General features: G+C 43.3%; 1 protein-coding gene across 1 annotated transcript; it reads right to left on the bottom strand.

Moving 5' to 3' along the window:
* Positions 1–3,815: 3,815 nt before the first annotated feature.
* On the bottom strand, positions 3,816–20,205 carry LOC109908595 (rho-related GTP-binding protein Rho6). The gene is made up of 5 exons (XM_020507261.2): positions 19,914–20,205; positions 19,304–19,391; positions 10,630–10,739; positions 10,152–10,286; positions 3,816–7,125 (listed from the first exon to the last, which is right to left on the bottom strand). The coding sequence occupies exons 1-5, from the start codon at positions 20,031–20,033 to the stop codon at positions 6,880–6,882; spliced, it is 699 nt and encodes a 232-aa protein (XP_020362850.2). The 5' UTR covers positions 20,034–20,205; the 3' UTR covers positions 3,816–6,879.
* Between the last annotated feature and the right edge of the window lie 4,724 nt (positions 20,206–24,929).

Genomic DNA, 24,929 nt, shown 5'->3' on the forward strand with positions numbered 1-24,929 from the left:
GTGAAGATTGCAGTGATTAATTTATCTGGCATTGTCATTTACCAAAGACGACTTTTGTGAAATTGAAAATGGGACCATGCAGGTAAATATACATAATGTGCACAGATAAACAGATTAGACTACACCAATGATTACTCATCCAGGTCAACATTGTGTGTGTGTGTCTGTCTGTGTGTGTGTGTGTGTGTGTGTGTGTGTGTCTGTCTGTGTGTGTGGGTGTTCGTGGGTGTGCGTATGTCTGTTCCTAACTTGTTTGACTGCGTCCCAGACATGTTGTTGGCCCTGTCCTCTTTAACACGGCAGGATGTATCCTAGAAACAGGGAGCTTTCTGCTGAGTCTGTAAAAACAATCCAGTTTAGGGAAATGACTTGCTCTCACAGGGAACCAGGGCCGAGTTTGGGTGTATAGAGTTTGGGTGTATAGAGTTTGGGTGTACAGAGTTTGGGTGTACAGAGTTTGGGTGTATAGAGTTTGGGTGTACAGAGTTTGGGTGTATAGAGTTTGGGTGTACAGAGTTTGGGTGTACAGAGTTTGGGTGTATAGAGTTTGGGTGTATAGAGTTTGGGTGTACAGAGTTTGGGTGTATAGAGTTTGGGTGTATAGAGTTTGGGTGTACAGAGTTTGAGTGTACAGCGGGTTGAGGAAGGGAGACGACAGTAGGCCAGTCTCCCCTGAGACTATTGACCCTTCCCTGTCATCATCAATTACAGTAACCATTCAAATGTCTTTAGAGATGCGTAGTGATAATATACAATTGTGGTGTCAGATGTCATACAAATAATAACAATATCATCAAAAATGATACAAATTTCAACTCACAGGTACGTTAATAGCCCAAAAACAAACATCTGTCATCTCGAAATGTCCAAAAGATCTTTAAACGGGCCCCCCGTGTCTTCACCTGGAGAGCAGAAGGGCACATCAGCTCCAGAGGTGAGATTTCACCAGGTGAGATGATATTTCCTGTTCCATTCACTCACTAGAACTCGTTCATTCTTTGCTTGAGATACCCTTGAGGACATGCTTAGTGTTGGAACCAACCATACTGTTGTGTTCTAAAAGCAACATGGGGATTTGGAAACCCACCGGCCTGTTTGGGAAGTTAATCCACTGTGGAACTGTGTTCCTCTCTTATGCATAGAGAGGGATTTAACAGTAGCAGTCACTAGGTGGAAAAACACAATTTCACAGATGGCAGAGAGAGAGCGCATGAGCGAGAGAGAGAAAGAGAGAGAGAAACTCTTTGGTGAACAAGAAAAAAACATATATTCTCTGATTCAGCCGATACACAAGTAAGAACAGGTGAAACGACTCAAACTAGGACACACCTTTGCTTTCACATCATGGAGATGGATTAGAGCTAGGTATCTGGGGACCAAGATAAGATGATGAGACAGACTGTTAGGTCACATTGGCCAGTTCACCACTGTTCACCCTGCTATCATCCAGAAGGGAGCCCAGTACATCATTTCGCTACAAGCATTTTGCTACACTTGCATTAACATCTGCTAACCATGTGTATGTGACAAATAAAATTAGATTTACAGGTGCATCAAAGCTGGGACAGAGAGACTGAACAACAGCTTCTATCAAGGCCATCAGACTGTTAAATAGCCATCACTAGCCGGCTACCACCCGGTTACTCAACCCTGCACCTCAGAGGCTGCTGCCCAATAGACATACACATGGAATCACTGGCCACTTTTTCTTAGGGACAGGGGGCAGTATTTTCACATCCGGATGAAAAGCGTACCCAAAGTAAACTACCTGCAACTCAGGCCCAGAAGCTGGGATATGCATATTAGTACATTTTGATAGAAAACACTCTGACGTTTCCAAAACTGTTTGAATAATGTCTGTGAATATAACAGAACTGATTTGGCAGGCGAAACCCCGAGCACAATCCATCCTAGAATATTTTTTTTTAGGTCAATCTGTTTTCCATTAGGTTTCTATGGTAAGCCCTTTCTAATAGGAATCTTGTTCCTATGGCTTCCACTAGATGTCAACAAGCAAGGAGCAAGGAGGCCTACAAACCTGACTGTTACACCAGCTCTGTCAGGAGGAATGAGACAAAATTCACCCAATTTATTGTGGGAAACTTGTGGAAGGTTACCCAAAACGTTTGACCCAAGTTAAACAATTTAAAGGCAATGCTATCAAATACTAATTGAGTGTATGTAAACTTCTGACCCACTGGGAATGTGATGAAAGAAATGAAAGCTGAAAGAAATCATTTTCTCTACAATTATTCTGACATTTCACATTCTTGAAATAAAGTGGTGATCTTAACTGACCTAAGACAGGGAATTTTAACTAGGATTAAATGTCAGGAATTGTGAAAAACTGAGTTAAATGTATTTGGCTATGGTGTATGTAAACGTCAGACTTCAACGGTATAAACTGTATTCTATTCTACTGTATTTAGTCAATACCACGCCGACATTGCTCATCCTAATATTTGTATTTAATCTATTCTGATCCACTCTCTCCTCTTCCCTCGCCAATCTAAATGGAGAAGGAAATGTTCAGCACTGACTCTCATTGAGTTGTCTGTCTGACAATGATGACCTCACTGCACGTTTAAACTGATGAGGTAAGGCGCTGATTGGCCAGTCTACCGGAGTTAATGTGCCAGATCATCAATTAACTACTTTATATGGTGTGGCCTTTCTTTAACCTCTTGTTTATTAATAACTTTTCATGTTCAAAACTGTGCACTCTCTTCAAACAATAGCATTGTATTCTTTCACTGTAATAGCTACTGTAAATTGGAGAGTGCAGTTAGATTAACAAGAATGTTAGCTTTCTGCCAATATCAGATATGTCTAAGTCCTGAGAAATGTTCTTGTTACTTACAACCTCATGCTAATCGCATTAGCCTACGTTAGCTCAACCGTCCCGCAGGGGACCCACCAAACCTGAAGAAGCGTTAAGGAAGTCAATGAGACGCACACACAGACATCACACACACACACAGACACACACACACAGACATCAAAAACACATACAGACTAAGAGGACTGATAGGGTCTAGCTGTCAAGTGGCTGACATTGTCACGGTCAATGATGTGTGATTGAGCATTGGGTGCAATCATTATCCTTTGTGATGGTGTACAATCACCCTGAGGCTTCCATCAGGCAGCACACAGACACACACACACACACACACAGACACACAAACACACAGACACACACACACACACACACACACACAGACACCACACAGACACAGACACAGACACACACACACAGACACACAGGTTAAGATAAGAGCCTGAGGTCTATAGTAAACATGACGCAAGCAACTGACAATGTCAGTAGTTCACTTGAATCCTAACGGTCACTCTGTAAATACTGTAAATATATCTTAATTGTAACTTAGCAATTACAGTAATTATATCCTAACTGTCTCTATAAATAACTCCAAACTCTATAAATACTGTAATTCTACATAAAATACCTGTATACAATGTGGCATTACAGTTCAGGCTCCCGAGTGGCACAGCGGTCTAAGGCACTGCATCTTAGTGCAAGAGACATCCCTACAGTACCTGGTTTGAATCCAGGCTGTATCACAACCGGCTGTGATTGGGAGTCCCATAAGGCGGAGTACAATTGGCCCAGCGTCCTCCGGGTTTGACCGGGGTAGTCCGTCATTGTAAATAAGAATTTGTTCTTAACTGACTTGCCTGGTTAAATAAAGGTGAAATAAAAATAAATAAACAGCTTGAAGATATGTGTTGTCAGTTCAATCATAAAAGCAACTAAAAATGTATAACTTTGTAGTTAGGAAATGAGTACTGCAGCAACGCCTGGTACCAGTCACAAGCTTTATTAACAGAGCAAAATAAAGGACAGAAAGTCCAAGGTCCAAAATAGAATTTAAACAAATATACATCTCAACCAAAAAAGCTACAAAAATAATAATAGCTATAATAACTATCTAATAAATATTCACAACAACATATTTGTCTTTCATCGTTTGAATCAAACATTTCCCTGCGACATTCCTGAATGTTTTTACACTTATTCTAAAATAAGATTTGTACAATCAAACTATAAGAGCACATGCTAGGAGTAGGACTGCACCAATGTACCACACACTCGCTGCACTACACAATGACTGCCTGCATGTTAACTGATATGATCCGTGAATTGTTTCTATATCCAAGACTTGAGCCCCTGTATGAGTTTGGAACTTGCAATTATAAGGAAACTCAAGAAAAAATATTCCGATCAACCCTTGAGGTAGAAGCAGAATCTGCACTTACATTGGATGTGGAAATGTCTCCTTGTACATTACGCCCTCCTTTACTCCCTATCTGTGCAACGAACCAACCGATGAGCCATTCTGAGTCTGGATTGGTTTCCTGTGTTGAACTGTTGCTAGGCAATGCTGAGGATTTCCAGTGTGTGACCAAAGGAACTAGAGCCTTTGTGCAAATCAAATCACAGACTGACTGACCACCATGGGGGTCGTCCACAGCTCACCACATAGGTTAACAAACACTGTCTCAGTCACACACACATACACAAAAGGATTCAATTCAAGCTTTAATACCAAAATAAAAACACACAAACCCCAAAATGAATCGTGGAAAAAACGCCTTCTTTCTTTGGCCAGCCTGCATATTTTTATTTTATTACTAGTTCCTCTACATCCCTAAATATATACATTATATTTCCATATACCCTAGACCCTTTTCACACTTTGATTGTTAAAAGTGTTAAAAGTTAGGAGCCTTCCACATAACGTACCCCAATGGAAAAAGCTTCAATAGTGCCAACAGTGACTAGAGCCGAATGTTTAAAACCAGATTCTCATTTCTTTAACTCACTCGTCTCCCAACGATACTTCACAACTGATAGCATAGACTCACTGACATCTTCAAATAGCATTATTCCTCTTCATACTCAAATTCCAAACTCTTTAGTGGCACAGCGAGAGATGTCATTGGTTACCTTACATACCAGTGGATACTGACGAGACAGAAGAAGGGAAAGTGGAACCAGATCGGACGCCATCTTGATTCTACAGCAGAAAGGATGGTTCAGTTTGTTCTGCCATACTGTATGTATATCCATGGAGTAGCAGCAGGATATGTTGGCCACTCGATCAGCTGACTTTGCATCACAATCACTTAAATCATTATTGCTTGATAGTTAAAGCCGAGATAGATCAATGCTGTACTGCACACACACGATTATAACCAAGAAGCAAAATATTAAAGCTGAAAAAGGCTTCTAGTTTAGTGACACATTGGACTGGACTGCCCTCCATGATGCTGGGACTTGAGGTGTGACAGAATAACGAGAGAACGGGAAGGAAGAGTAGAAACATTTAGGAAGAGAGGAGACTAAAGGAAGTGGAGTGCTATATTGTTGAACATTAAATAAATCAACAGCCATATTTCCAAAAATCTTGATGAAACTTAGGGGTTATTACTTGAATGGTATAATGGAAACTGTATATTGTTTGATCATCGTTGATTATCAAAAGACCAATACTGTGATGCTACACGTTCTTCTGTGGTAGGATTTTTGTGAACTGGACATCACATTTCCCCAGTGGATTCAGCCAAGTTTTTAAGCAGCATCTTCTAGTTTCAAACAGACAGTCCTGTAAATAATCACCTCAAGGAATTGCAACACTGACCTGCCAACCATTACCAGATGTAACTTCACAGATCTCTTGACAGAGCTGCATTAAACTGTGTTGTGCCTATGGCCCTGGTTAAAACAATACCCCACTCCCTGGAAGTGGTTTTTTCTTCATCAAAGCACTCCTCATCAGACAATTCTCAGCTACAATCACATTGTTTTCTATCTCTGGAAGCTCCAGTACATTCACATTGTTTTCTATCTCTGGAAGCTCCAGTACATTCACATTGTTTTCTATCTCTGGAAGCTCCAGTACATTCACATTGTTTTGTAACTTCCCTCTTTTCTTCTCCCAAAGCTCCAATATCCATCTGTTCTGTACTTTTCCTCTGTAACCTGGTACTCCACTGACTGAGAGCAGATGGCTCACACTGGTGTCTGTCTGTCTGTCTGTGTGTATATCTGTCTGTCTGTCTGCCTGCATGTTGGTCTGCCTGCTTGCCTGCCTGTCTGCTTGTCCGTTCGTCCGCCTGCCTGCTTGCTTGTCTGTCTTCCTGACACCTTCCTGTTCACGCAATCAGCCCTTATCCGTCAAGTCCTCCTCTCCTCACGGCCGAGACAATGAGAAGTGTAATGGCCCTCTGTTCATGCAATGATCCCATCAAACACTCCTCTCTCCACATCTCTCTCAATCAGTCAGCCCCCGTTGGGCCTTAATCAAGAAGAGCACAAACACTGTTTGACCACTGATTTGCTCATGTTGCTACACCTTATAGTTGACACTCTGTAATACAGAGGGTATACAATTTTCAGTAATGTCTGAGATATTATCATGCTCAATTTAGTTTTTTTAAATAGGTATTTAATTGTCTTGAGAGGCATTTTTACATCCCAATGTTAAAGCTTTGTCACATGTCAATTTGGACAAATCAACATGGTCCTAAATAGTAGTGATGTCACGCCATCATGGTTGCATACCGTTACTGTAACAGGTGAGAAAAATGGTTCGCTGATGATCAAAAAGCCAAGTTACAGTAGTGGAAAAGATGTGATATGCACTGAAGAGTAGTTCAGGACAAGGTGTCCACCTGTTCTGAATTTATTTGACTTTGGGGGCGGGGGGGGGGGGTCAGCATGGAGGAAGAGCCTTCTCATGTTAAAGCTATCGTGATGAAACCAACCACACCTTCCCCAAACCAAACAGTCAAGGGGTTCTGGGGAATCGGAGCAGCGTGTTGGAAGGGAGCGAAAGCCACCCCGCCCCGGGTCTCCACTCACATGATGGAGCAGCTCTTGGTCTTCTCCTTCTTGAAGGTGGAGGAGAGCAGCTCGGAGCGGCTGGGGAGATGGAGGAGCCTCTTGGATAAGCGTTGAGTGGGGCTGGTCTTGGGGAGGGGCTGGAGCTTGTTGATGCAAGCCAGAGAGGCCGTACGGAACACACTGTGGATACTCTTCTCTGAGGTGAACGCTGAACACTCCAGGTAGGCCTCAGTACCAAGCTGCTTGGCCATGGAGGAACCCTGGGGAGGAAGGGGCAGAGGAGAGCGGCTGAGAGTTTATTCTGTTCCACACAATAGATTTCACCATACATCTCTATCTGAACAGGCGTGTGTGTGTGTGTTGTTGTGTGTGTGTGTGTGTGTGTTTTTGTGTATTTGTGTGTGTGTTTTTGTGTGAACGTGTGTGTGTTTTTGTGTGTGTGTGTGTGTGTTGTTGTGTGTGTGTGTGTGTGTGTGTGTGTTTCTGTGTGTTTGTGTGTGTGTTTTTGTGTGTGTGTGAGTGTGTTTTTGTGTGTGTGTGTTTTTGTGTGTGTGTGAGTGTGTTTGTGTGTGTGTGTGTGTGTGTTTTTGTGTGTGTGTGAGTGTGTTTTTGTGTGAGTGTGTTTTTGTGTGTGTGTGTGTGTGTGTGTGTGTGTGTGTGTGTGTGTGTGTGTGTGTGTGTGTGTGTGTGTGTGTGTGTGTTTTTGTGTGAGTGTGTTTTTGTGTGTGTGTGTGTGTGTGTGTGTGTGTGTGTGTGTGTGTGTGTGTGTGTGTGTGTGTGTCACGGTCTCCATCAGGAGGATGTGGCACCGGACATTTGACCGCCAACATTTTAATTTACCAGACATAAGAAATGTACCGGACCCATATGCATTGGGTGTGTAACCTGATTAGGGCGTCCACCCACGGTGCTCATTGGGTGTGTAACCTGATTAGGGCGTCCACCCACGGTGCTCATTGGGTGTGTAACCTGATTAGTGCGTCCACCCACGCTGCTCAGCATGACAGAAATCACATTTAGAATACGGTAATTCTTTCATACAAATTCTGATGTTTTGAAGATGTTAGAATACCTGTCCACATTTAGTTTTGTGCCTCATAATATCTATTAAAACATTCAGTATATGTTTTCAAAATGCATACTTCCTCAAGCAATACTGCAAAGTGGTGTGTGATGCGCTAATGAAGCCTGCCTTCTGTTGCTGTTTGATGCCGCATTCAAGACAAATGGGAACTTAGAAATCTAAGATTTCTGTCTTCAGTGCGTTCAAGACAACTGGGAAAGTAACTAGGTCTGACTGGGAAATATCCAACTCGGAATTAAAACTCGGGACTTTCCGACCTGACGATCACTGACGTCATGATTTGACCTCGTATTTTTCAGAGTTCCCAGTTGTCTTGAAAGCACCACAAGATTCAGCAGCAGCAGCTCTCGCGCTGTCTGACAGATTTTCCACTCAAAGGCTCTGTATCTGCATGCTGTACACGTGTGCCAATTTAATTCCACAAAACTATGCACATGAACCTATAGACCGCATGACCAGTCAAATGTACAGTGGGGAGAACAAGTATTTGATACACTGCCGATTTTGCAGGTTTTCCTACTTACCAAGCATGTAGAGGTCTGTTATTTTTATCATCGGTACACTTCAACTGTGAGAGACGGAATCCAATACAAAAATCCAGAAAATGACATTGTATGATTTTTAAGTAATTAATTAGCATTTTATTGCATGACATAAGTATTTGATCACCTACCAACCAGTAAGAATTCCGGCTCTCACAGACCTTTTCTTTAAGAATCCCTCCTGTTCTCCACTCATTACCTGTATTAACTGCACCTGTTAGAACTCATTACCTGTATAAAAGACACCTGTCCACACACTCAATCAAACAGACTCCAACCTCTCCACAATGGCCAAGACCAGAGAGCTGTGTAAGGACATCAGGGATAAAATTGTAGACCTGCACAAGGCTGGGATGGGCTGCACGACAATAGGCAAGCAGCTTGGTAAGAAGGCAACAACTGTTGGCGCAATTATTAGAAAATGGAAGAAGTTCAAGATGACGGTCAATCACCCTCGGTCTGGGGTTCCATGCAAGATCTCACCTCTTGGGGCATCAATGATCATGAGGAAGGTGAGGGATCAGCCGAGAACTACACGGCAGGACCTGGTCAATGACCTGAAGAGAGCTGGGACCACAGTCTCAAAGAAAACCATTAGTAACACAATACGCCGTCATGGATTAAAATCCTGCAGCGCACGCAAGGTCCCCATGCTCAAGCCAGCGCATGTCCAGGCCCGTCTGAAGTTTGCCAATGACCATCTGGATGATCCAGAGGAGGAATGGGAGAAGGTCATGTGGTCTGATGAGACAAAAGTAGAGCTTTTTGGTCTAAACTCCCCTCGCCGTGTTTGGAGGAAGAAGAAGGATGAGTACAACCCCAAGAACACCATCCCAACCGTGAAGCATGGAGGTGGAAACATCATTCTTTGGGGATGCTTTTCTGCAAAGGGGACAGGACGACTGCACCGTATTGAGGGGAGGATGGATGGGGCCATGTATCGCGAGATCTTGGCCAACAACCTCCTTCCCTCAGTAAGGGGGCCCAAAACAACGACCCAAAACACACAGACAGGGCAACTAAGTAGTGGCTCCGTAAGAAGCATCTCAAGGTCCTGGAGAGCCCTAGCCAGTTTCCAGACCTGAACCCAATAGAAAATGTAGGGAGCTGAAAGTCCGTATTGCCCAGCGACAGCCCCGAAACCTGAAGGATCTGGAGAAGGTCTGTATGGAGGAGTGGGACAAAATCCATGCTCCAGTGTGTGCAAACCTGGTCAAGAACTACAGGAAGCATATGATCTCTGTAATTGCAAACAAAGGTTTCTGTACCAAATATTAAGTTCTGCTTTTCTGATGTATCAAATACTTATGTCATGCAATAAAATGCTAATTAATTACTTAAAAAGCATACAATGTGATTTTCTGGATTTTTGTTTTAGATTCCGTCTCTCACAGTTGAAGTGTACCTATGATAGAAATTACAGACCTCTACATGCTTTGTAAGTAGGAAAACCTGCAAAATCGGCAGTGTATCAAATACTTGTTCGCCCCACTGTATTTCCATTGACTGGTTTATCCAGGCTTTAAAAGCATTATTTGGCAATGTGTTTTTCTTCTCCCGGACAAGTTTTTTTATCTGCTTTTTTTTTTTTAAGTGAACAAAAAGCCAGCTATTACCGGCTAACAAAAACCCTGGCCTATGTGTGTCCTCTCAGTCTCACCTGCTCATGGGTGATGGGGACCTGTTTCTGATTGGACAGCTCCATCAGGGTGCAGACGTCTGTGCGCAGGTCGGTCTTACAGCCAATGAGAAGGATGCGTGTGCTGGGGCAGAAATCTAAGATCTCTGTCTTCCACTGGAGAGACAACAGAGCAGATATTTACCAACATGATAATGAACAAGTCATGATTTGGGGTAGTTAGCCAAATTACAAATGTAATTCCCCTCATGATTACCAAGATAAATAGTCTACGGACGTGGTGAATCACATAGCTATAAACTAAAACGCAGCAATACGTTGCCTGGTCTCTGTTTTGAATAGCAAGTTTTGAAAAGTCCAATAAAATCCAGATGATTTGAGCCTGGTAGCTGGATTGAAAACATCTCTGGGGACTTGCAGACAGTTAGGAATACTGTTGAGAAAAAAGAGAGAGAAAAGAGAGAGACAGAAAGATAAAGTGAGAGATGGGAGCCATTACCTTCTTGAGCCCACAGTCGAAGGTGTCTGGGCGGCTGATGTCAAAACAGAGGAGCACCGCATCAGAGTCACTGTAACAGAGAGGCCTCACATTGTCATAGTAGGGAGAACCTAGAGGAGAGGACAGAGACTTGTTACAGACGCCCAGAACAACATTCAGATGTAGTAAAGGGAAGAACATATAGAAAACCTAAAATAGTTTGGTCTAACACCCTCACCAAATACTGTCCAAGGTAAATGATAGTAGACTATTTTCTTTTAACAAGATAATGCAGAAAGGAGACATCATATCCAAGAAGAAACAACATTTAGTTGAGCGCAGTAGAGACAGAAAGAGAGTGAGAGAATGGAACATAAAAATTTGACATACCAATTAGGATCTGGCAAAAAAATACTTGAATCACTTATAGAACCCATTGCCCTTTATGGTTGTGAGGTCTGGGGTCCGCTCACCAACCAAGAATTCACAAAACGGGACAAACGCCAAATTGAGACTCTACATGCAGAATTCTGCAAAAATATCCTCCGTGTACAACGTCAAACACAAAATAATGAATGGCCGATACCCAGTAATGATCAAAATCTAGAAAAGAGACATTCAATTCTACAACCACCTAAAAGGAAGCGATTCCCAAACCTTCCATAACAAAGCCATCACCTACAGAGATGAACCTGGAGAAGAGTCCCCTAAGCAAGCTGGTCCTAGGGCTCTGTTCACAAATACAAACACACCCCACAGAGCCCCAGGACAGCAACACAATTAGACCCAACCAAATCATGAGAAAACAAAAAGATAATTACTTGACATATTTGAAAGAATTAACAAAAAAACAGAGCAAACTAGAATGCTACTTGGCCCTAAACAGAGAGTACACAGCGGCAGAATACCTGACCAGTGTGACTGACCAAAACTTAAAGAAATCCTTGACTATGTAAAGACTCAGTGAGCATAGCCTTGCTATTGAGAAAGGCCACCATTGGCAGACCTGGCTCTCAAGAGAAGACAGGCTATGTGCACACTGTCCACAAAATGAGGTAGAAACTGAGCTGTTCTTCCTAACCTCCTGCCAAATGCATGACCATATTAGAGGCACATATTTCCCTGAGATTACACAGATCCACAAAGAATATGAAAACAAATCAAATTTTGATAAAGTCCCATATCTATTGGGTGGCATACCAGTGTGACATCACAGCAGCAAGATTTGTGACCTGTTGCCACAAGAAAAGGGCAACCAGTGAAGAACAAACACCATTGTAAATACAACCCATTTTTATGTTTATTTATTTTCCCTTTTGTACTGTAACCATTTGTACATCATTACAACACTGTATATATAGATAATATGACATTTGTAATGTCTTTATTCTTTTGGAACTTCTGTGAGTGTAATGTTTACTGTTCATTTGTATTGTTTATTTCACTTTTGTATATTATCTACTTCACATGCTTTGGCAATGTTAACATATGTTTCCCATGCCAATAAAGTCCCTTGAATTGAATTGAATTGAGTGAGATAGAGAGAGAGACAGAGACAAGGAGACATATAGTGAGAGACAGAAAGAGAGGACAGAGACCAGGGGTAATCTCTGAGGGGTATCACTTCTCATGCTGAGCTGTACTTTGCTGTCTCTTTCCCCTCTCTCTTTTCTCTCCTCTCCTATCCTCCTCATCTCCTATCCTCCTCCTCTCCTCCCTATCCTCCTCATCTCCTCCCTATCCTCCTCCTCTCCTCCCTCTCCTCCTCATCTCCTCCTCATCTCCTCCTCTCCTCATCTCCTAGCTATCCTCCTCTCCTCTCCCATCCTCCTCCTCTCCTCCCTATCCTCCTATCGTCTCCTCCCCTCCTTCTCTTCTCTCCTCCCTTATCATCTCCTCTCCTCCCTTAACCTCCTCTCCACCCATCTCCTCTCCTCTCCTCCCTTATCCACCTCGCTGCTCCTCCCCATCCTCCTCTCCTCCCATCTCCTCTCCTCTCCTCGTTTATCCTCCTCTCCTCTCCTCTCCTCGTTTATCCTCCTCTCCTCCCATCTCCTCTCCCCTATTGGTGTTTCAGAGTGGGAGAAGATGACAATCAAGACACTAAATCCACATTGATATTTTTATCACTGGATTAAACAAGTGGAACAGAAAAGCGAGGCTGGCTGGCTGGCTGGCTGGGATCAGCAGAGCAGGCAGACGCTCCCACTCATGTACTCGGAATCCTTAAGCAACAACCCCCCTCTCTCTCCGCCTCCCCCTTCTCGCCCCCTCTACACACCCCCTAGTCTTCCCTCCACTCAGCGCAGCGTAATACCTCCAGTCCCTCTGCCGTTACCACAGCAACAGCCTTGGAATCCTCCATCTGCATCAGGCGTTCCTCCCACCCCTCCTTAAAGGCTGGCCGCAACTGCCAATCATCTTACACACTGCTGTCCTGCTGCCCACCCACCTACCCAGCTACCGCTCTACACAATTCTCTGTTAAAACAATGTTGGGGCACACACACATGCATGGAAACGCATGTTATCACGTATGCAGGCACACACAGTCACACATGCACTCACACAGCGGCACGCACACAGTCACACAGCGTCACGCACACAGTCACACAGCCACACACGCAAACAAACACGTCTTGGTTACTTGAGTCTCTCGCTCTTGTTTATTGATTATATTTGTTATATTTGGCATCAGCGGAAAATGACTCTTATCTCTTCATCTGGTTAGAAATGAGAGGCTTAGATGGATAATCATGTTAAGTCTGATTAAAAAGTACTTCCAATTGGTATCTAATGGATATAATATATATATATATCTTTCCACTTACGGTTATGTACACCATATACAATGGAACACATTCCTAATATTGAGTTGCACCCCCTTTTGCCCTCAGAACAGCCTCAATTCATCAGGGCATGGACTCTACAAGGTGTTGAAAGGATTCCACAGGGATGCTGGCCAATGTTGACTCCAATGCTTCCCACAGTTGTGTGAAGTTCGGATGGGACGTTAAACGGGTGTCTTGACTCTCTGAGTTCATTAAAGATCCCATGGCACTTATTGTAAGAGTAGGGGTGTTAACCCCAGTGTCCTGTCTAAATTCCCAATCTGGCCCTCAAAACCATCACAGTCACCTAATAATCCCCAGTTTACAATTGGCTCATTCATCCCCCTCCTCTCCCCTGTATTCGTGTTCTCAGTCAACTTACCTGGTAAAATAACGAATAAATAAAACATTTAAAAAGTTGTCTGGACGTCCTTTGGGTGATGGACCATTATTGATACACACGGGAAACTGAAAAACCCAACAGCATTGCAGTTCTTGACACAAACCGGTGCTCCTGGCACCTACTACAATACCCCGTTCAAAGGCACATCAATATTTTGTCTTGCCAATTTATCCTCTGAATGACACACAGACACAATCCATGTCTCAATTGTCTTAAGGCTTAAAAAACCTTCTTTAACCTGTCTCCCCACCTTCATCTACACCAGGTATTCCATAACTGGTGTGCGCCATGCCGTCAGGGGTACGCTAAATAAATACATTTAAAAATCACATTTCTAAACATTTCTAAAGTCCTCTCACTGTCAACTGCGTTTATTTTCTGCAAACTTAACATGTGTAAATATTTGTGTGAACATAAGATTCAACAACTGAGACATAAACTGAACAAGTTCCACAGACATGTGACTAACAGAAATGGAAAAATGTGTCCCTGAACAAAGGGGGGGGGTCAAAATCTAAAGTAACAGTCAGTATCTGGTGTGGCCACCAGCTGCACTAAGTACTGCAGTGCATCTCCTCCTCATGGACTGCACCAGATTTGCCAGTTCTTGCTGTGACATGTTACCCCACTCTTCCACCAAGGCACCTGCAAGTTCCTGGACATTTCTGGGGAGAATGGCCCTAGCCCTCACCCTCCAATCCTACCGTCTGTAAGCTGTTAGTGTCTTAACAACTGTTCCACAGGTGCATGTTCCTTAATTGTCTATGGTTCATTGAACAAGCATGGGAAACAGTGTTTAAACGCTTTACAATGAAGATCTTTGAAGTTATTTGGATTTTTACTAATTATCTTTGAAAGACAGGGTCCTGAAAAGGGTTAATTTGGGTGAGTTTTTTCTCTCGCCTCGTTTCACTGCCAAAAATAAAATTAAACCATCTAGGGTTCAGCGAAATAACAACACAATGTCAAATACGGGTAGTCTAGTCAAATAATTAACATCCAATCACATTAATCGTTACTCTCTCGCGGGAATTCCACTAACAGTCTGTATGTAGCCAAACGTAGCTGCTGCTCATTCCGTTTGCTCGAAGATGGAAAAATGGTTAAAAAAAAAGTAAGGCCTGCGTCCATAGAGACACATACCTGCTCTACTGGTAGTACTGCTACTACCAGCAGTACTACACCTGCACCTGTCGACAACACAAGTTGTTCTGCTTCCACGAGCACATCCAGTGCTAACATCCGTAATTCTACATTTGTTGTTAGCCCAGCTAGCATGGACACTGACAGTTGTGAATCTGATGCAGCGGAAGAGCTACTGCCCCCTTACCCGGGAAAGCACCAGGCTACTGCCTCCTTACCCGGGAAAGCACCAAGCTACTGCCTCCTTACCCGGGAAAGCACCAAGCTACTGCCCCCTTACCTGGGAAAGCACCAAGCTACTGCCTCCTTACCTGGGTAAGCACCAAGCTACTGCCTCCTTACCCGGGAAAGCACCAAGCTACTGCCCCCTTACCTGGGTAAGCACCAAGCTACTGCCTCCTTACCTGGGAAAGCACCAAGCTACTGCCTCCTTACCCGGGAAAGCACCAAGCTACTGCCCCCTTACCTGGGTAAGCACCAAGCTACTGCCCCCTTACCTGGGAAAGCACCAAGCTACTGCCCCCTTACCCAGGAAAGCACCAAGCTACTGCCGCCTTACCCGGGAAAGCACCAAGCTACTGCCCCCTTACCTGGGAAAACACCAAGCTACTGCCCCTTACCTGGGAAAGCACCAAGCTACTGCCTCCTTACCCGGGAAAGCACCAAGCTACTGCCCCCTTACCTGGGAAAACACCAAGCTACTGCCCCCTTACCTGGGAAAACACCAAGCTACTGCCCCTTACCTGGGAAAGCACCAAGCTACTGCCCCTTACCTGGGAAAACACCAAGCTACTGCCTCCTTACCTGGGAAAGCACCGAACAACAGACAGGGACGTCAGACCATGGAAGAGGTGCAAACATGATGAGAACTACAATGATTTGGGTTCAATTACATTATTTTGGGAGCCTCTCCTCAGACACAATGTGTTAAATGTGCAAAAGTACTATCTCACAACTCATTGAAACCTTCGCTCTGGTGCAGACATTTAGAAACAAAACATAACAATTTGAAAAATATGCCATAGGAGTTTTTGAGTGAGAATAAAGATCACTTTCGAGTAGTAAGACATGTATAAAAGCAACAGATACCATTAATAAGAAGGGCTAGAAGCGTCTTATATGGTGACCTACTGAATGGCTAGGACAGGCAAGCCCCATACTATTGAGGAGGACTTAATTCTTCCTGCTGCCGTGGATATGGCTGGGACAATGCTCGGGGAAAAGGCCCAAAAAACTATACAGACAATGTCTTCATCAAACAACATTGTTTCACAATGCATCAGTGACATGGCAGGAGATGTTTTGAAACAATTACTGCTTCGCATACAAGCCAGTGAATTCTATGCATTACAGCTGGATGAGTCAAGAGACGTGGTGGGCCTGGCACAGCTCCTGGTATATGTCCGTTACGTTTATGAGGGGGGGTCAATAAAGGAAAACATCCTCTTCTGCAAACCACTGGAAACCAGGACAACAGGAGAGGATATTTTTAAAGTACTGAACAGCTTTGTGACATCAAATGGACTTTGGTGGTCAAGATGTGTTGGTATCTGTACTGATGGCACAAAAGCCATGACAGGGAGACATAGTGGAGTGGTAACGCGCATGCAAGCAGTTGCTCCCGACGACACTTGGCTACACTGCAGCATCCACCGAGAGGCTCTTGCTGCCAAGGGAATGCCTGACAGCTTGAAATATGTTTTGGACACTACACTGAAAATGGTTACCTTTGTTAAAGCAAGGTCCCTGAACTCTCGTGTATTTTCTGCACTAAGCAATGATACGGGCAGTGACCATGTAACGCTTTTACAACATACAGAAGTGTGTTGGTTATAAAGGGGCAAAGTATTGACACGTTTTTTTTTATTGAGAGACGAGCTTAAAGTTTTCTTTACTGACCATCATTTTCACTTGTCTGACTGCTTGCATGATGACGAGTTTCTCACACGACTGGCCTGCCTGGGTGATGTTTTTTCTCGCCTGAATGATATGAATCTAGGATTACAGGGACTCTCCACAACTATATTCAATGTGCGGGACAAAATTGAGGCAATGATTAAGAAGTTGGAGCTCTTCTCTGTCTGCATTAACAAGGACAACACACAGGTCTTTCCATCATTGTATGAGTTTTTGTGTACAAATGAACTCAAGCTTACAGACAATGTCAAATGTAATATATAGAAGAACCTGAGTGAGTTTGGGGCGCAATTACACAGGTACTTTCCTGAAACGGATTACACAAACAACTGGATTCTTTCATGCCCTGCCTCCAGTCCACTTACCGATATCTGAACAAGAGAGCCTCATCAAAATTGCAACAAGCGGTTCTGTAAAAATTTAATTTAATCAGAAGCCACTGCCAGATTTCTGGATTGGGCAGCTCTCAGAGTATCCTGCCTTGGCAAATTGCAGTGATGCCCTTTACAACCACATACCTACATGAGAGGGCATTCTCAGCACTCACTAGCATGAAAACTAAATACAGGCACAGACTGTGTGTGGAAAGGATTTAAGACTGAGAATCTCTCCAATATAACCCAACATTGCAGAGTTATGTGCATCCTTTCAAGCACACCCTCTTCTCATTAACCTGTGGTGAGTTATTCACACCCTTCTCATTAACCTGTGGTGAGTTATTCACACCCTTCTCATTAACCTGTGGTGAGTTATTTACAATTTTCGATGAACAAATAAGGTTTTATATGTAAGATGGTTAAATAAAGAGCAACATTATTGATTATTATTATGTTATTATTTGTGCCCTGGTTCTATAAGAGCTCTTTGTCACTTCCCACGAGCCGGGTTGTGACAAAAACTCACACTCATTCTTATGTTTAATAAATGTATCGTATAGTGTGTAGGCAGGCTTACAATGAGGCAAAAAACAATATTTGAGAGTGCGCTGACCCTGGTGTTAGAGGGGGTACACAGCTGGAGGTTGAATGTTTGAAGGAGTACAGGACTATAAAAAGTTTGGGAACCACTGTTCTACACTGACTGAAGTGGATTTAACAAGTGGCATCATTAAGGGATCATAGCTTTCACCTGGATTCACCTGGTCAGTCTATGTCATGGAAAGAGCAGATGTTATTAATGTTTTGTACACTCAGTGTATACCACACTAGCCGACAATGTCACCAGACATAACCAAGCTAATTTATTTACAATGTAATGTACAGAACAACACAGGAAAAAGTAGCCACCCTTTGCCTTGATGACAGCTTTGCACACTCTTGGCAATCTCTCAACCAGCTTCATGAGGTAGTCACCTGGAACGCATTTCAATTAACAGGTGTGCCTTCTTAAAAGTTAATTTGTGGAAATTCGTCCCTTAATGCGTTTGAGCCATTCAGTTGTGTTGTGACAAGGTTGGGGTGGTATACAGAAGATAGCCCTCTTTGATAAAAGACCAAGTCCAAATTATGGCAAGAACAGCTCAAATAAGCTAAGTGAAACGACAGTCCATCATTACTTTAACACATGAAGGTCAGTCAATCTGGAAAATGTCAAGAACTTTTCAAGTTTCTTCAAGTGCAGTCGCAAATTATGAAACTGGCTCTCATGAGGACTGCCACAGGAATGGGAGACTCAGAGTTACCTCTGCTGCAGAGGATAAGTTCATTAGAGTTACCTGCCTCAGAAATTGCTCACTGAGTTCAAGTAACAGACGCATCTCAACATCAGCTGTTCAGAGGAGACTACGTGAATCAGGCTTTCATGGTCAAATTGCTGCAAAGAAACCACTACTAAAGGACACCAATAATAAGAAGAGACTTGCTTGGGTCAAGAAACACGAGCACTGGACAAAAGACCTGTGGAAATGTGTTCTTTGGTCTGGAGTCCAAATTGAAGATTTTTGGTTCCGACCACCGTGTCTTTGTGAGACGCGGTGTGGTTGAAACATATGATCTCCGCATGTGTGGTTCCCACCATAAAGCATGGAGGAGGAGGTGTTATGGTGGGGGGGGATTTTAGAAATTTTAGCAAATATATATTGAAAATTAAATGCATAAATATCTCATTTACATTACTTAAGCATATGTGGGAACTCCTTCAAGACTGTTGGAAAAGCATTCCAGGTGAAGCTGGTTGAGAGAATGCCAAGAGTGTGCAAACCTGCCATCAGGGCCCCTCAACAAGGTCTTACTCAGAGCTCTAACAAGCTTGGTAAAATGTAGGCCACCGTGACCAGTTCATATAGATCAGTGATTCTCAAAATGTGTCATGTACCACCAAGTTCGTTTTACTCTGCCTGGAGTACCCCTGCACTAGTGATAGTGGATATAGGTTGATGATATAGGGGGAGAGGATGTAGTTACCTGACGTGTCCCACAGACTGAGCTCCACACGCTGCTCCTCAAGTTCCAGACACGCTGTGTAGTTCTCAAACACTGTGGGAACATAAGTCTGAGGAGAGGAATGACATAGCAGTCTGTTAATATCCTCCCTGCTACACGTGATGGACTTTATTTTCACAATTCAGATCTACATTCAAATGAAATACAGTCTTCTAATACGACAATAGTAAACATTTGAGTGTAAACGAATTAGTAGGCTAGCCCAATAAAAATGAATGGAAAAAAATGATGCATGATCATATGTCTTTTTCAATGTGGTGATGAAAACCCATTTCAACGTGGTGATGATCAGAAGCCTACAGTAGAACATGTGATATAATCCGATGTGAAAACTGTGAATTATTGGACATGCGCATCATGTCGTAGATACAGGCATCCTGGCCCGAAGCGGATGATGCTCTATCAGAAATGAATCCATCGTCAATTTATTCCCAACTTTTAAAAGAGCCGTTTATGAGGCTGATCAAATCCTCAGAAACATGTGCTCAATCAATATGGAATCTTTGCAGAACACATATAATGTGTATCTTAAAATGATAGTATTGCAACAGGAGAACAAATATTCTTATACCTCTGGATAACAATCCTTCGCGAGGACTTGCAACATCGCAGTTTTTCCGCATTGAACATCCCCAACAAGAACCAGTTTACATCTCACCACCAACGGTTGTGGATTTCTCCTTTCCTTCATATTTGTAACAGTCAAGAACACAAGTCTTTATTAAAGAAAAATAGTAAAAACGCGAAATCCAAAAGAAAAACGTCCTTGTTAGCGGTAGAGTACCGTAGCCTATTCTGAAGTGTGGTCTAGTCCTAGAAGGATGCTTGCATTTGATGTAATGACAGTCAATACTGCGTCTCTTTATAGTGCGCTCCAACAGCCAATGGGCGCGCGGTTATCCTGACTCTCTTGTATTTCTTTCACAGCCGCAGAGTTCTATTGTCCCTGACCGCTGAAATTAAATGGGTTATATTGCCTTATGCCAGGTAGTTATAGAAATACAATTTTAAACCTAAATAATCCACATAAAATTATTATGACTTTGTTTATGAGACAGTTTTTCTCTAGGGCTTCAAGTCAAGATGGCAATACGTGCTGTCTCAGCCTCCAGTATTTATGCTGCAGTAGTTTATGTGTCGGGGGGCTGGGGTCAGTTTGTTATATCTGGAGTACTTCTCCTGTCCTATTCGGTGTCCTGTGTGAATCTAAGTGTGCGTTCTCTAATTCTCTCCTTCTCTCTTTCTTTCTCTCTCTCGGAGGACCTGAGCCCTAGGACCATGCCCCAGGACTACCTGACATGATGACTCCTTGCTGTCCCCAGTCCACCTGGCCATGCTGCTGTTCCAGTTTCAACTGACCTGAGCCCTAGGACCATGCCCCAGGACTACCTGACATGATGACTCCTTGCTGTCCCCAGTCTACCTGGCCATGCTGCTGCTCCAGTTTCAACTTCCACCTGACTGTGCTGCTGCTCTAGTTTCAACTGTTCTGCCTTATTATTATTCGACCATGCTGGTCATTTATGAACATTGAACATCTTGACCATGTTCTGTTATAATCTCCACCCGGCACAGCCAGAAGAGGACTGGCCACCCCACATAGCCTGGTTCCTCTCTAGGTTTCTTCCTAGGTATTGGCCTTTCTAGGGAGTTTTTCCTAGCCACCGTGCTTCTCCACCTGCATTGCTTGCTGTTTGGGGTTTTAGGCTGGGTTTCTGTACAGCACTTTGAGATATCAGCTGATGTACGAAGGGCTATATAAATAAATTTGATTTGATTTGATTTGATTTGGAGAGATCCAAGTCCAACACAAATCTGAAAGAAAACACACAAACTTTGTAACCCTAAACCTCACTATTTCCAATGGCAGCTATTTTAGCCTACCTGTTCATTTGCATTTCATTACACTCAAATAATATATGCAGGCTACTGTATTAGTATGTTGGTCAGTCATTAAATCAAGTTGGCATATTATTCCTCAGGACATTCAGTATGGTCTGGTCTGTTGCTCTAGATCTAGGCTTTAAGGTCACCAATTAAATCATTAGATTGACTTAACTCTGCAAGATCCATGGATCAAAGAACTCTTAGAAAAAAAGGTGCTATCTAGAACCTTAAAAGGGTTATTTGGCTGTCCCAATAGGAGAACCCTTTGAATAACCCTTTTTGGTTCCAGGTAGAACTCTTTTGGGTTCCACGAAGAACCCTTTCCACAGAGGGTTCTAGTTGGAACCCAGAAGGGTTCTACCTGAAACAAAAAAGGGTTATCCTATGAGGACAGCCAAAGAACCCATTTGGAACCCTTTTTTCTAGGCATCAGGGCTGAGGACAGTAGCCATCAGACGATTTCCACTGTTAGATAATTAGTCTGCTTTCATCAGAACCACAGGCTCAAATCACTGGGCAGAGTTGTGGGATGGACTACATCTAATTAGTCTGCAGAAATAATGACAGTGATTAAGTTTTCAAAGTAATCTAAACCATCACTTCCCAACCCTCTTCTCGGGGACCACCAGACATTTCACATAATTTTGTTGTAGCCCGGAACTGGCACAACTGATTCCATTAGTCAAGGGCTTGGTGATAGTTGCCTAATGGAATCAGGTATGCCAGTTTAGGGCTGGTGGTCCCAGAGAAGACGTTTGGGAATTAATGAACCATCATCATATTTTTATAGATATTTTTTCAACGAGTAGTTTGAGCTCCAATCCTTGACTTGTCATCCATCTATTTAACTTTAATTGTCAACTTCACTAACCTAACATAAGAGCAACCAATGTTAGGTTAGTCATGAGGTTCTGTTGACTCTTCCCAATAGATTCCATTTGCATTGCCTCTTTGTGATATGCTTCGAAGCCCTGTGATCCAGGGGGTTTGTGTATCATGGAGTTGTGATCTTAGTATTGTTTGTCTATCTGACAGCAAATGAAGTGGAATTTCACAAGTCGGATCTAATTGAGCTCAACACCTAAAACCCTCCTGGCTTCATCTCAATAACTCACACCCACTGGGAACATAGTAGTAGTTGAGAGAAGCTATAGGAGCAATAACTGACACCCACTGGGAACATAGTAGTAGTTGAGTAGTAGTTGAGATAGTGAGCTCGTGAGAGAAGCTATAGGAGCAATAACTCACACCCACTGGGAATATAGTAGTAGTTGAGTAGTAGTTGAGATAGTGAGCTTGTGAGAGAAGCTATAGGAGCAATAACTCACACCCACTGGGAACTGGCCCTTAGTTTGTCACAGTTGAATCTTCCAAATCCATTGATGAAAAAAAAACTTATTTTGTTTTTTGCACCTAGTAATTGACTATAATCGCTAACAAATGACATTTTGATCCATATCTGTATCCAGGATGCTGGTTTATTGGTACACATAGGTGTGTCCTGTGTTGTTTGACTATCTAGATAGTTGAGATAGTGAGCTCGTGAGAGAAGCTATAGGAGCAATGACTCATGTCTGAATCCAGGATGCTGGTATTGTAGTCCATGCTGTTTGAGCCAATCAGCAGATGTTAATTCTGTGAGGCTGTTTTCCATGCTGTTTGAGCCAATCAGCAGATGTTAATTCTGTGAGGTTGTAGTCCATGCTGTTTGAGCCAATCAGCAGATGTTAATTCTTTGAGGCTGTATTCCATGCTATTTGAGCCAATCAGCAGATGTTAATTCTGTGAGGTTGTAGTCCATGCTGTTTGAGCCAATCAGCAGATGTTAATTCTGTGAGGTTGTAGTCCATGCTGTTTGAGCCAATCAGCAGATGTTAATTATTTGAGATTGTAGTCCATGCTATTTGAGCCAATCAGCAGATGTTAATTCTTTGAGATTATATTCCATGCTATTTGAGCCAATCAGCAGATGTTAATTCTTTGAGATTGTAGTCCATGCTGTTTGAGCCAATCAGCAGATGTTAATTCTTTGAGGCTGTATTCCATGCTATTTGAGCCAATCAGCAGATGTTAATTCTGTGAGGTTGTAGTCCATGCTGTTTGAGCCAATCAGCAGATGTTAATTATTTGAGATTGTAGTCCATGCTATTTGAGCCAATCAGCAGATGTTAATTCTTTGAGATTATATTCCATGCTATTTGAGCCAATCAGCAGATGTTAATTCTTTGAGATTGTAGTCCATGCTGTTTGAATGGATGAGCAAATAAAATACAACTCTAGAGATAGTGGGATAATGAATGGCTTATAGGAGGGGCCAAGACAGAGGTGTATTGTATGCTATTTGTTTGGTTGAGCAGAGAAAGTTTGGGGGAGCCAAGACCCCTTGTAGGGGACCAGATGCTGCCAGGGGTCGAGTCAGAACTCAGAAGTATCACCTGATCATTCCAGAGACAGACGTTACATTTAACATCATAAAGGTTATCCACTTAAGACAACTTGCTGTAAACAAAGGTCAATTAATATAATAACCCTCCTCCCTAGTGACTAGGAAACTGGGTTCAAATCCGTCTCCAGCCTGTCTCTGCTACAAGACTGTGTTAGCCCGTGGAGCTAAAACCTAGGTATTACATTAGCTTGGGGAGTTATCATAAGCCATTAGCCAGGTCTCAGGCAATGTTACTCATCGTATGAGTGTGGTTCACCGAACCCCCTCCGTCACAGCTAGCCAATTTACTGATCTGTCAACAATTCTTTCCCCTCCTGGTTTTATGGCTCTGTTGAGCCAAGCCAATCTGCCTTTGTTCGTATGAGTCACACAGTATTCATCCTCCTATTGACATCTGACTTTTACAGCCCAATACATCTTGTTTCTATCACACTGCTATGATTGTAGATTTACAGTTGGCATGTCTGTCTGGGGTGCTGCAACACAGTGATACCTGTCTGGGGTGCTGCAACACAGTGATATCTGTCTGGGGTGCTGCAACACAGTGAGATCTGTCTGGGGTGCTGCAACACCGTGATATCTGTCTGGGGTGCTGCAACACAGTGATATCTGTCTGGGGTGCTGCAACACAGTGATATCTGTCTGGGGTGCTGCAACACAGTGATATCTGTCTGGGGTGCTGCAACACAGTGATATCTGTCTGGGGTGCTGCAACACAGTGATATCTGTCTGGGGTGCTGCAACACAGTGATATCTGTCTGGGGTGCTGCAACACAGTGATATCTGTCTGGGGTGCTGCAACACAGTGATATCTGTCTGGGGTGCTGCAACACAGTGATATCTGTCTGGGGTGCTGCAACACAGTGATATCTGTCTGGGGTGCTGCAACACAGTGATATCTGTCTGGGGTGCTGCAACACAGTGATATCTGTCTGGGGTGCTGCAACACAGTGATATCTGTCTGGGATGCTGCAACACAGTGATATCTGTCTGGGGTGCTGCAACACAGTGATATCTGTCTGGGGTGCTGCAACACAGTGATTTCTGTCTGGGATGCTGCAACACAGTGATATCTGTCTGGGGTGCTGCAACACAGTGATATCTGTCTGGAGTGCTGCAACAGCTCTGAGGATGAGGAGGAGACAAAGCAGATAGAGGGAGGAAGGGGGTGAGAGAGGATATCAGGCAGGCTTGCAGACAGAGTGCCAGGGCTGTCCTCTCCCCACAGCCTGGCCTAGTCTAATTAAAGAGCTC

Source organism: Oncorhynchus kisutch, linkage group LG17, assembly GCF_002021735.2.
Source record: "Oncorhynchus kisutch isolate 150728-3 linkage group LG17, Okis_V2, whole genome shotgun sequence".
Lineage (NCBI taxonomy): Eukaryota > Metazoa > Chordata > Actinopteri > Salmoniformes > Salmonidae > Oncorhynchus > Oncorhynchus kisutch.